Source organism: Oncorhynchus clarkii, chromosome 15 (assembly GCF_045791955.1).
Source record: "Oncorhynchus clarkii lewisi isolate Uvic-CL-2024 chromosome 15, UVic_Ocla_1.0, whole genome shotgun sequence".
Taxonomy (NCBI): Eukaryota; Metazoa; Chordata; class Actinopteri; order Salmoniformes; family Salmonidae; genus Oncorhynchus; species Oncorhynchus clarkii.
The window spans coordinates 9,325,574-9,337,662 of NC_092161.1; the positions used below are offsets into that span (position 1 = coordinate 9,325,574).

Consider the following 12,089-nt stretch of genomic DNA (forward strand, 5'->3'; position numbering starts at 1 on the left):
ACTTCCTGTCGGGCCGCCTCCAGGTGGCAAGGGAAGGTAACAGCACATCCGCCACGCTGATTCTCAACACGAGTGCCCCTCAGAGGTGCATTCTCAGTCCCCTCCTGTACTCCCTGTTCACTCATGACTGCACGGCCAGGCACGACTCCAACACCATCATTACATTTGCTGATGACACAACAGTGGTAGGCCTGATCACCGACAACAATGAGACAGCCTATAAGGAGGAGGTCAGAGACCTGACCTTGTACACCACAAGGTCAGGTCTCTGACCTCCTCCTTATAGGGTGTCTCATTGTTGTCGGTGATCAGGCCTACCACTGTTGTGTCATCAGCAAATTTAATGACAACAACCTCTCCTTCAACGTGATCAAGACAAAGATGATTGTGGACTACAGGAAAAGGAGGACCGAGCACGCCCCAATTCTCCTCAACGGGGCTGTAGTGGAGCAGGTTGAGAGCTTCAGGTTGTTTGGCGTCCACATCACCAACAAACTATCATTGTCCAAACACACCAAGACAGTCGTGAAGAGGGCACAACAAAACCTATTCCCCCTCAGGAGACTGAAAAGATTTGCCATTGGTCCTGCATGGGTCCTCAGATCCTCAAAAAGTTTTACAGCTGCACCATCGAGAGCATCCTGACTGGTTGCATCAATGACTGGTATGGCAACTGCTCGGCCTCCAACCGCAAGGCACTACAGAGGGTAGTGCGTATAGGCCCAGTACATCACCAGGACCAAGCTTCCTGCCATCCAGTACATCTATACCAGGCGGTGTCAAAGGAAGGCCCAAAAAATTGTCAGACTCCAGTCACCCTAGTCATAGACTGTTCTCTCTGCTACCTCACTACAAGCAGTACCGGAGTACCAAGTCTAGGTCCAAGAAGTTTCTAAATAGCTTCTTCCCAAAAGCCATAAGACTCCTGAAAGCTAATCAAGTGGCTACCCAGACTATTTGCATTGCCCCCCCTCTTCTACGCTGCTGCTACTCTCTTTTATTATCTATTCATAGTCACTTGAATAACTCTACCTATGTTTATATTACTCTATATACATATTACCTCAATTACCTCAACCAACCGGTGCCCCCGCACATTGACTCTGTACCGGTACCCCCTGTATAACTATTGTTATTTACTGCTGCTCTTTAATTATTTGTTATTCTTGTCTCTTACTGTTTTTGTTGTTGTTATTTTCTTAAAACTGCATTGTTGGTTAAGGGCTTGATAATAAGCATTTCACTGTAAGGTCTACTACACCTGTTGTATTCGGTGCACGTGACAAACAACATTTGATTTGATTCGAGACTCGAATTCGAGTCTTAATGACAATGCTCTGTAATTGCTCAGTGAAACCAGTCTATCCAGGCTAGCTAGGAGGTTGTCTTAGTGAGAATGTTCTTTGTATCTGCTCAGTGAAACCAGTCTATTGAGGCTAGCTAGGAGGTTGTCTTAGTGAGAATGTTCTTTGTATCTACTCAGTGAAACCAGTCTATCCAGGCTAGCTAGGAGGTTGTCTTAGTGAGAATGTTCTTTGTATCTGCTCAGTGAAACCTGTCTATCCAGGCTAGCTAGGAGGTTGTCTTAGTGAGAATGTTCTTTGTATCTGCTCAGTGAAACCAGTCTATCCAGGCTAGCTAGGAGGTTGTCTTAGTGAGAATGCTCTTTGTATCTGCTCAGTGAAACCAGTCTAACCACACTAGCTAGACACACATCAACGGTTCAAGCACAATAATTATACATAGCTGGAGGGAAGTAAGGTTTTAGAAAAACTGTCTTCGACACTGTATATGTGCAATCATGCATTTGAAAAATATATATACTTCACCTTTATTTAACCAGGTAGGCAAGTTGAGAACAAGTTCTCATTTACAACTGTGACCTGGCCAAGATAAAGCAAAGCAGAGTGACAAAAACAACGACACAGAGTTACACATGGGATAAACAAGCGTACAGTCAATAACACAATAGAAAATCTGTATACAGTGTGTGCAAATGAAGTAAGGAGGTAAGTCAATAAATAGGCCATAGTGGAGAAGTAATTACAATTTAGCAATTAACACTGGAGTGATAGATGTGCAGATGAGGATGTGCAAGTAGAAATACTGTTGTACAAAAGAGCAGAAAAAAATATACAGTATATGGGGATGAGGTGTTTGAATGGGCTATTTACAGATGGGCTGTGTACAGTGATTATGTAGATTGCCAATGAACAAACAATGGAGAGGCTTATCATTTTGGTTGATGACTATGTGTCACGAGGCTATACAATTTCAAACGCTGTAAAAGCTATATATAAACCTACATTACCAAACAATATGGCCCATTATAAATGAGTCCTTACCTACATTAATTAATGTAGACCTATATATGGTTCCCCTCAGATTTCACTCGATTCTACCTACCTCATAGGATCATCTCAGTCTGCTGGCAGACTGGAGAACGCAATTAAAACTACAATCTCTGGTCAAATAGAGCCCGTTCTGAAAGAGGCACACCTAACTCATTGGTTTCCTTCTCTAAATATTATCCCTCATATTGAAGACAAAACCAATACATCTCACAGTTTATTCTCTGCACAGCGTCTGTTTACACATATGGGATGGTGAACGTGAGAGATTGGAAGGAACAGGGCCGGTAAGATTGCCACCCCTGTTCTTCAACAGTCTACTATCTTCACTTTAGAACACCTTATATAGTCTGACATGGGGCTATTTTCAACCATGCCTTGTCCTTGGCCACAATATGCTTGAATGATTTTGTCATACTAATCCTCAAGATGAAAAAGGGCCCTAGATTGTAGTAGCTGTACCCTCCGCTGGAAAAAATAAAAAGCTTTAGAAGAATATAGAGGTATTGTAAGAACTGTACCCTTCACTTACTGCAGCCTACCTTAGCTCCAACCGCTAAACTTAGGCTGTGAGCAGCGGGCCAAAATGAAGGTGGTGTGTGTCGTGTGTGCGGAAGGCCACATCTCCTGGGCTCTGCAACATGACTAGGGCATCAGGGAACAGTAACTCTCCTGCAAGTGGAATATGTTTTTTTCTAAATCTCTCAACACCTGACGGTAGAGACCTGAGAATCATTTCAGCCTCTTTTGGTCTGACTAATGCAGTCTTTAGACAGAAGCAGATTTTATTTTATTTTTTATATATACTAATCATACTTCCTTAACATTTTTGAAGTATATTTAAAACTATCTAAATTGGATACATTTTAAATACATTTAATGCATTTAATTTAATTTTATTAGCATATTTATTAAGTATATTAAACACAAAGTATCTCATTTGGGAAACTTCTTCTGTACTTAAGTATATTCTTATATATTAGATAAAGAGAAAAACAAATATACTTTGAATACACCTTAAGTACCTTTTCTGTGTATTTCTTATAAATTGGAAAATTATTTTCTTTACAAAAAAAGTGTATTTATAATTTGTTTCAAGTATACTTTTACAAAGACACGTCTAGTCATTAACCACATTAGCTATTGTAATTACCATGTAAAGGTTAGCTTGATTGACCAAGGCCTCTTCTCAGCCAATGTTATCATGCTACAAAGCAGTTGTGGGTGTGAACTGAGCACCATTGGCATTCCAGCATTTTAGTTGTTCACATTACAGGTAACAAATTAACATTTCAATAAAATGTGAAATATGGCATTTGTAATTAAAAGTACAACATTATTTAGTTTGAAAAAAGGAACATCAAAACATTTGCAAAAGCTGAATATGTGGAACAATATCATATTAGAAATCAAATCTTCAGTTGCAGCAAAGGATGATGGGACAATTTTGTGCACACGTATTTTTGAATATATTTTGTAGACATTTAAGTTAAATATACTTTTTTGAAAAGTATACTTTGAATATATTTTGTAGACATTTAAGTTAAATATACTTTTTTGAAAAGTATACTTTGAATATATTTTGAGGACATTTAACGTTAAATATACTTTTTTTGAAAGTATAAATAAGTATATTATCTTGAGATATGAAAAAGTATACTCTCGGGAACTATGTTCCTCAGCTGTGCAATTAGTCATCGTTATAAGTGTAATATTTATTATTATAACTTTTTTTATTTTTTATTAGTACTTCTCAACTCATTATTGCTACTGAAACTACAGGTTTTCATACCCCTTGGATTTATTCACATTTTGTAGTTACAAAGCGGAATTAAATTAGATTTAATTGTATTTTTTATTTTTTTGCTCAACAATCTACATAAAATACTTAAAGTGGAAGATTTTATATTATTACTATTATTATTATTTTAAGATTGATAGAAATTAAATAACTAAAATATAGTCATTGCGTAAGTTTTCAGCTCCTTGCTAGAAACACTGTTGGCAGAGATTACAGCAGTGAGTCCTCTTGGGTAAGTCTCTTTACACACCTGGATTGTGCAATTTTATGTAGCCCGTTAGCCCCTAATTCTTCAAGCTCTGAAAAGATGTTGGTGCTGATGGCTACACAGCAGTTTTAAAATCATACCATAGATTTTCAAACAGATTTAAGTCAAAACTGTAACTTGGCCACTCAGGAACATTCACTGTCTTCTTGGTAAGACACTCCCGTTATATTTGACCTTTGTGTTATTTTCCTGATTAAAGGTGAACTCTCCCAGTGTCTGTTATAAATCAGACTGAAGAAGGTTTTTCTCTAGGATTTTGCCTGTGCTTAGCTCCATACCATTTATTTTTATCCGGAAAAACTCCCCATTATTTGCCATTGTCATGCATACCCATACCATGATGCAGCCACCACCATGCTTGAAAATGAGGCGGTAGTTACTCAGTGATGTGTTGTGTTGGATTTTCCCCAAACATACGGCTTTTAATTTAGAACAACATGTATTTATTTTTTTGCAGTATTACTTTAGTGCAGCGTTTGTTTACAATATGGATGCTGTGCATATGTCATGTAAATCATTACTGTGGAGTAACTACAATGTTGTTGATCCATCCTCAGTCTTCTCCCATCACAGCCATTGAACTCTGTAACTGTTTTACAATCATCATCGGCCCCTTATTTTATTTTCACTTTGGAATTTGTATATTTTGAGTTCATTGTTGACAACAAATGACAAATAAATCAATTTTAATACCACTTTTTAACACAATAAAATGTGAAGAAATCCAAGGGGTAAGAATACTTTTGCAAGTGTACTTGATCACACACAAGCAGAGTGTCATGAAAAAGATCAATGCTTCAACGAAAAAAAAAAAAAATTCCAAGTGTATTTTGAATGAATATACTAAATGACAATTAAAGCGTTTGAAATGGAAGCACAGTTTTAATGATGTTTAAGTTCAATGACAGTTAACATATAGCATACTAAAAGACTGAAAAACAATTCATTTAAAGTACACATATGTACATATGTTCCTAGGCCGTCATAGAAAATAAGAATGTGTTCTTAACTGACTTGCCTGGTTAAATAAAGGTAAAAATAAAAAGTAGTTAATGTCTCCTCTCCCTTTCCACTGCGTTTCTGGTCCTTAATTCAAATCTGCTTGTATTATTCGAGTATCAGTAAGAAGCATCTATGTGGTAGGAATTGCATTTGTCTAGGGCCTAGGTCTCACCAAAATGACTTGCTTGTAGATAGAGAATGAATATGCACACACCATCCTCTTGTCAGGGTAAAACCAATATGGCCTCCGTTTGCTAAATAATTCTATTTTTGCAAAGGGCAATGGGAGATTCAAATGTATGGACAAAACAAAAGGTGGATGTGTAATTAATAGAGTCTTGTTCTTGTCATGATAACATCAGAGGCTCTAGGGGTAAAACATGTATTTTTAATTAAATCACTTGATTGACCCTCAACGGGGAACGCACATCCCATTAACAGGTTGGTCTTCCTGCACTTTTCCCTGACAGCATTTCTCTGATACAGACGGAGCAGATGATAAAACATAAATTAATCTGTGCCGTCATTGTCAGGTGTCATATATTGGCTGTTAATATCAAGGCTTCCATATGATGATTTCCTTGGAGAAAAGGAGAAACCATTCTTCGGGCATGCTGGATGACGAACACAAACTGATGGTTGGATTCTGGAACGTGTAGTCTTTTGACAGGGTGTCCATAAAAACTCTGTTGGGTTGCAAAGACTATTACATACAGTGTTATTACTGTATCACATATAGCCTTTAAAGAGGTTGTCATAAAATCAGAAGGTCTTACCTGCAGCTGTGGATATGATGTGAGAGAAGACTGCTTGGTGTCAGTCATTCTTGTGATATTAGCTTTTTCACATGGTATTCCACTTTCATGAAGATCTCTTGTTGTGCGACGTTGAGGTGGTTTGGCCCTAGCCTGCTCGTATAACACTGTTTATTTGTCTCACCCCATCAGTTGTTTTTGTTTTGTGCTGGGCTGAGTTTGTTGGTTTGTTTGCCTGCAGCTTGCTTGACAGCTTGGCTCCATTGGGAATAGACTGGCCTTGGTGTCCCCGGCTCTAAATATACCACTTCCCACCTAACTCTCAACTCAACTCATCTAAAGTCAGTTCAGTGTTTTGGAAAAGGCCCGGGGGCTGTGGGGAAACTTTATGCAGAGCTGCGATTCGTTACATGGTATAGACCCATCCGTGGTCTGGCGCCGCAAAATGACGCACAGCGAATGGCTCCTTCACCATTTTGCTAATGAATGTAGTGGCAATCATAAAAGGAACATGTTCCGATTGGAATGGCCAATTAGAGAACGACACAAAAGAACTCAGTCTCAACTTACTGTTGACAGTTAGAATAGTAGAATACACAAGGTGGCATTTCCAAATGTGGTTGTTACATTAGTAGTTTTTGTAATTACCCCCGGATACCGATCGGAAAAACAGTGCGCGTGCCCAGGGGCCCTAACCTCCAGGGGGCCCCAATAGATTTTGTTAGTCACTCCGACTCCGATATCATATTATCATGGCATAAGTCATGGCAAAATGGTTACAATAGCTGGAAATTAGCTTTAAAACAGAAAATATTCTCTCTGCCCCATGCTGGAAAACTGAAAATAAAAGTTAGTAGAACTTTAGTAGAACTCACTTAAGGCCCCCAAAATGCTAGGGCCGGCCCTAGCTACTGGTATAATGCATTTAGTTAAGAGATGTATGTAGTTTAACTGCACAAATGGATCGATTGCAGAAGTCAGTTGATTGCATGTGTGGGTATGCAGACCCCGTGAGCCACTGCGGCCCCTCATGTTGTGGCCCCCACTCCCATCAAATTTGCCCGTCCATGCTCTATCCATTACAGAATGAAATTACCTGTTTTGGAATGGGAATAAGAAAATGATTGTTGCTAGTTGTGTATCTTCCAGATAGTGCTGAAAGACCAGGCGTCCATTTTGACCGGCACAACAAGAAAAGTTTCATTCACTACAGCAGGAAGAGAAATGGGCAAGACAACATGTTTGACACAATCGTGTTGGAAATAAAACTGCTACCTTACTGCAATGCATCATGGTCTGGCATTGTGACAATTGTGAAAACAACATGGTCTTAATACATGTCTGGTCTTGTAGATTGTGGTCTTCTCCCTGAACGGTGGTCTTCTCCCATCCTTATCCTGCCTGTCCTCTGAACTGTTGTCTTCTCCCATCCTTATCCTGCCTGTCCTCTGAACTGTGGTCTTCTCCCATCCTTATCCTGCCTGTCCTCTGAACTGTGGTCTTCTCCCATCCTTATCCTGCCTGTCCTCTGAACTGTGGTCTTCTCCCATCCTTATCCTGCCTGTCCTCTGAACTGTGGTCTTCTCCCATCCTTATCCTGCCTGTCCTCTGAACTGTGGTCTTCTCCCATCCTTATCCTGCCTGTCCTCTGAACTGTGGTCTTCTCCCATCCTTATCCTGCCTGTCCTCTGAACTGTGGTCTTCACCCATCCTTATCCTGCCTGTCCTCTGAACTGTGTTCTTCTCCCATCCTTATCCTGCCTGTCCTCTGACCTGTGGTCTTCTCCCATCCTAATCCTGCCTGTCCTCTGAACTGTGGTCTTCTCACATCCTTATCCTGCCTGTCTTCTGAACTGTGGTCTCCCATCCTTATCCTGCCTGTCCTCTGAACGGTGGTATTCTCCCATCTTTATCCTGCCTGTCCTCTGAACTGTGGTCTTCTCCCATCCTTATCCTGCCTGTCCTCTGAACTGTTGTCTTCTCCCATCCTTATCCTGCCTGTCCTCTGACCTGTGGGAATCAGATGGTTTAAAAAAAGATTTTACAGTCTCTAGTACCGTTTTAGTTTGCTGTATTTCAGGTCAGTCTTTCTACTGTTAAAATGGCACGTTGTTGTTGTTGTTTTTAGTTTTTTTTCACTAACCAGTATAAATGACTGACGTCTATGAATTGTATCACTGGTAATTCTGCACGTAATAAATACATGTTATTGAAAATTGATCTGCAAAGTCCTGAAAATGCTTAATTCAACTTAATGCTGTTAGCTTGAGTTTTTGCACTGCCTAGACCATGAGATGAAAATCAGCTCAGATCACAGGACTTTTTGTATATCAACATAACAGTCAGAGTAGTGAGCAGTGCACCGTCTGCTTCTCCAGGTGTGTGTGTTTCTATATATATATATATATATATATATATATAAATGTGAGTCAAACATTTCTCTCCTTTTCACTCCCAGCCCGAGTGTGTGACAACGAGCTCCTGCGCTGTCAGAACGGTGGTGTGTGTCTGAACAACCTGAGGTGCCAGTGTACCCCGGCCTACACGGGCCTGCTGTGTGAGAAGCCCCGCTGTGAGTCGGAGCTGGGGAGCTGTGGTGGGCCCAACTCGGGTCAAGCCGCCCTCTCGTCTACATCGCTCCCCACCCTGCTGCTGCTGGGCTGGATGCTGCTCAGAGGGGCCTCCTACTGACCCTGGCCTACTCTGCTCTGAGAACCATAGACCTACTGTCTATTCTGAACTGGTGGAGCGTACTGCTCAATAATCAACTACAACAACAACCAGAACTACAACTGCAACCAGAACTACAACACCCATGAGTTTATTCTACTGTACTGTAATGTACTGTACGAGCTGTCCACCAGACACAGCAAGGACACACACTGTCTGTAAGGAAACGTGCCAGAATGAACACAAAACTTTAATTTAAGGAAATAAAATAAAGCATATATAAAAATTAGAGTAAATACCAGATATTTAAAAAAAGAGTTTAACTTGAGCATTTGCTTCATAAAAAGTCAAACCAGTTCGACAACGGAGACCAGTGACCTAAGCCATACCAGAGACATTTCCCCCTTACTGTCAAAAGGTGGGACTGGGGATGACAGACACTTTACTCACTTCCTCTCTTATCGCCACGGCAACAGCAGCTGTGAACCAATCAGCAGCAACAAGCTCTAGATAGCAAGGCCAGCAGCTGCTAGCTGCCCCTGTTCCCAGGGGTTTGATGCTGGCTGCACTGAACTGCTTCTTGGCTGAACTGACTGACTAACTGACTGGCTAACTGACTGGCTGACTACATAAAACTGTCCCTACCCATGCTGATTTGAAAAATACATTTAAAAAAAAGAGAAATCGAGCCGGAGGAAAAATAATAAAATAAAAAAGGAAATGTAAGCATTCTTTGCTGTCAGTATATTGTGGATATAAGGTAATCCATCCAGACTGCCACAAATCTTACCCAAGTCTATCTCTCTCTCTCCTTTTCTAATTCTGTCTCTCTCTCTGTCTCTCTCTCTCTATCTTTCTGTCCTCCTGTTCCTACTTCTCTATCTCCCTATATTTATCAGCTGTCCCCCTCCCTCCCACTAGCCCTATCCAGCCCCTCGCTCCTATCCAGCCCCTCCCTCCAGTCCTACCCAGCCCCTCCCTCCAGTCCTACCCAGCCCCTCCATCCAGTCCTACCCAGCCCCTCCCTCCAGTCCTACCCAGCCATTCCCTCCAGTCCTACCCAGCCCTCCCTCAAGTCCTACCCAGCCCCACCCTCCTACCCAGCCCCTCCCTCCAGTCCTACCCAGCCCTTCCATCCAGTCCTATCCAGCCCCTCCATCCAGTCCTATCCACCCCCTCCATCCAGTCCTACCCAGCCCATCCCTCCAGTCCTATCCAGCCCCTCCATCCAGTCCTACCCAGCCCCTCCCTCCTACCCAGCCCCTCCATCCAGTCCTATCCACCCCCTCCATCCAGTCCTATCCACCCCCTCCATCCAGTCCTACCCAGCCCCTCCCTCCAGTCCTACCCAGCCCCTCCATCCAGTCCTACCCAGCCCCTCCATCCAGTCCTATCCACCCCCTCCATCCAGTCCTATCCATCCCCTCCATCCAGTCCTACCCAGCCCCTCCTCCAGTCCTATCCACCCCCTCCATCCAGTCCTACCCAGCCCCACCCTCCTACCCAGCCCCTCCCTCCAGTCCTACCCAGCCCTTCCCTCCAGTCCTATCCAGCCCATCCCTCCAGTCCTATCCACTCCCTCCATCCAGTCCTACCCAGCCCCTCCATCCAGTCCTACCCAGCCCACCCATCCAGTCCTACCCAGCCCCTCCCTCCACTGACCTGTGCTTTTGTGAACGTTACTCTGTAACCCTTGTCGGTTGAAAGATATTTTGTCCAATGTTAGTGACGCACATGTGTAATACCTTCCAAAAGAAATCTGACCATCTGTATACTTATTTTACCTGATACCTTGGTCAAAGTGTGTGTTCACTTGAGCTGACAAAGTGCTAAAGGAATCAGCAGTTATTTTCTTCACAGAGCAAAAACAACATGTTATAACTTATTTTGTACTATTGACCAAGCAGTGTTAAAAAGGCAACTTGTTACTGTGTCTACTCCTGATGAAAACTACTGTAAAATGTTTCAATTTCTGTTATTTCCTTTTGGTGGGGCAGAGTTTCCTCAGTATTGCCAATGTGCTGGCATCAAATTATATCGGTTTATATCTACAGTGTAATGAGATCCCACCAAAGGACATTCTAAATGTTTTCTTGTTGCTTTAATACTGGAACAATTTAAGTGAATAAAAGTTTTAAGAAATAAGTTGAGATAGCTGTGTTGATCATTGCTTGTTCCTCAGTTGAAATTTCAACACTAAATAAGATGCAATAATTGAAAAATGTGTATGCACTTTAAGACACAAACAGTAGTATTGCCATGTTTACTCCCTCTCCCCCTCTCCGGTACTCGACATTGCCAGTTGTCTCATCATTACGCACACCTGCCACCATCGTTACACGCACCTGCGCCTCATCAGACTCACCTGGACTCCATCATCTTCCTGATTACCTCCCCTATATCTGTCACTCCCTTTGGTTCTTTCGTCAGGTGTTACTGTTTCTGTTTCATGTCTGTACGCTATTCGTGTTTCTTGTTAGTACCATGTTTAATTTATTACATTTGCTCTCCCTGTACTTGCTTCCCGACTCCAAGCGTACACGGTACAATAGTTTAGTCTTCTTTGATGTACTGTACATAAAGTATAATATTGGGAAGCAAACTCAAAATTGAAGATATTTCAACAGCATTTTGGTCCTCAAATGAAACTGGTATATTTGTCAATTTATGCCAACAACAACAACAAAAAATCTTCACATGTTTTGTCTTTAATGAAGGGCTGGCAAAAAACTAAATTTTTACCCAGAGTACAACTGCTCACCTACGGTTGACTGAAAATTAAACCTTGTTCATAGTATCACCTTTTCTAAAACGAGACATACAAAGCTGGTTGCGTAAGTAAATAAGTCAACTGTAATATGACTAAAGATTTTAATCAGTAAATAGACACGTCTCCATTGGTTGCAAGATCTTTGAACACGTTTTATTTTCAGTTAACCGAAAGTGCGCGGTTGTAATCTGGAATTAGTATGTCCAACCGACCTCACAACAGCAGAACATGAGTGTGGCTTCGTGTGGGCGAGCGGTCTGCTGATGTCAACGTTGTGAACAGAGAGCCCCATGGTGGTGGTAGGGTTATGGTATGGGCCGGCATACAGGTAAGTATGGACAACAAACACAATTGCATTTTATCAATGGCAATTTGAATGCTCAGAAATACTGTGACGAGATCCTGAGGCCCATTGTGAGGCATATTTTTTTAAGGTATCTGTGACCAACAGATGCATGCATATCTGTATTAC

The 12,089-nt window shown here is 41.6% G+C and overlaps 1 protein-coding gene across 1 annotated transcript in view; it reads left to right on the forward strand.

Annotated features, from left to right (window-relative positions):
- LOC139366892 (netrin g1a) overlaps positions 1–9,839 on the forward strand; it is a 228,486-nt gene extending 218,647 nt beyond the window's left edge. Inside the window, exon 8 of the mRNA XM_071104631.1 lies at positions 8,636–9,839. Within this exon, the coding sequence (XP_070960732.1) occupies positions 8,636–8,868 (233 nt within the window). The 3' untranslated portion in view covers positions 8,869–9,839. The remainder of the gene's footprint in view (positions 1–8,635) is intronic.
- The last annotated feature ends 2,250 nt before the right edge of the window (positions 9,840–12,089 follow it).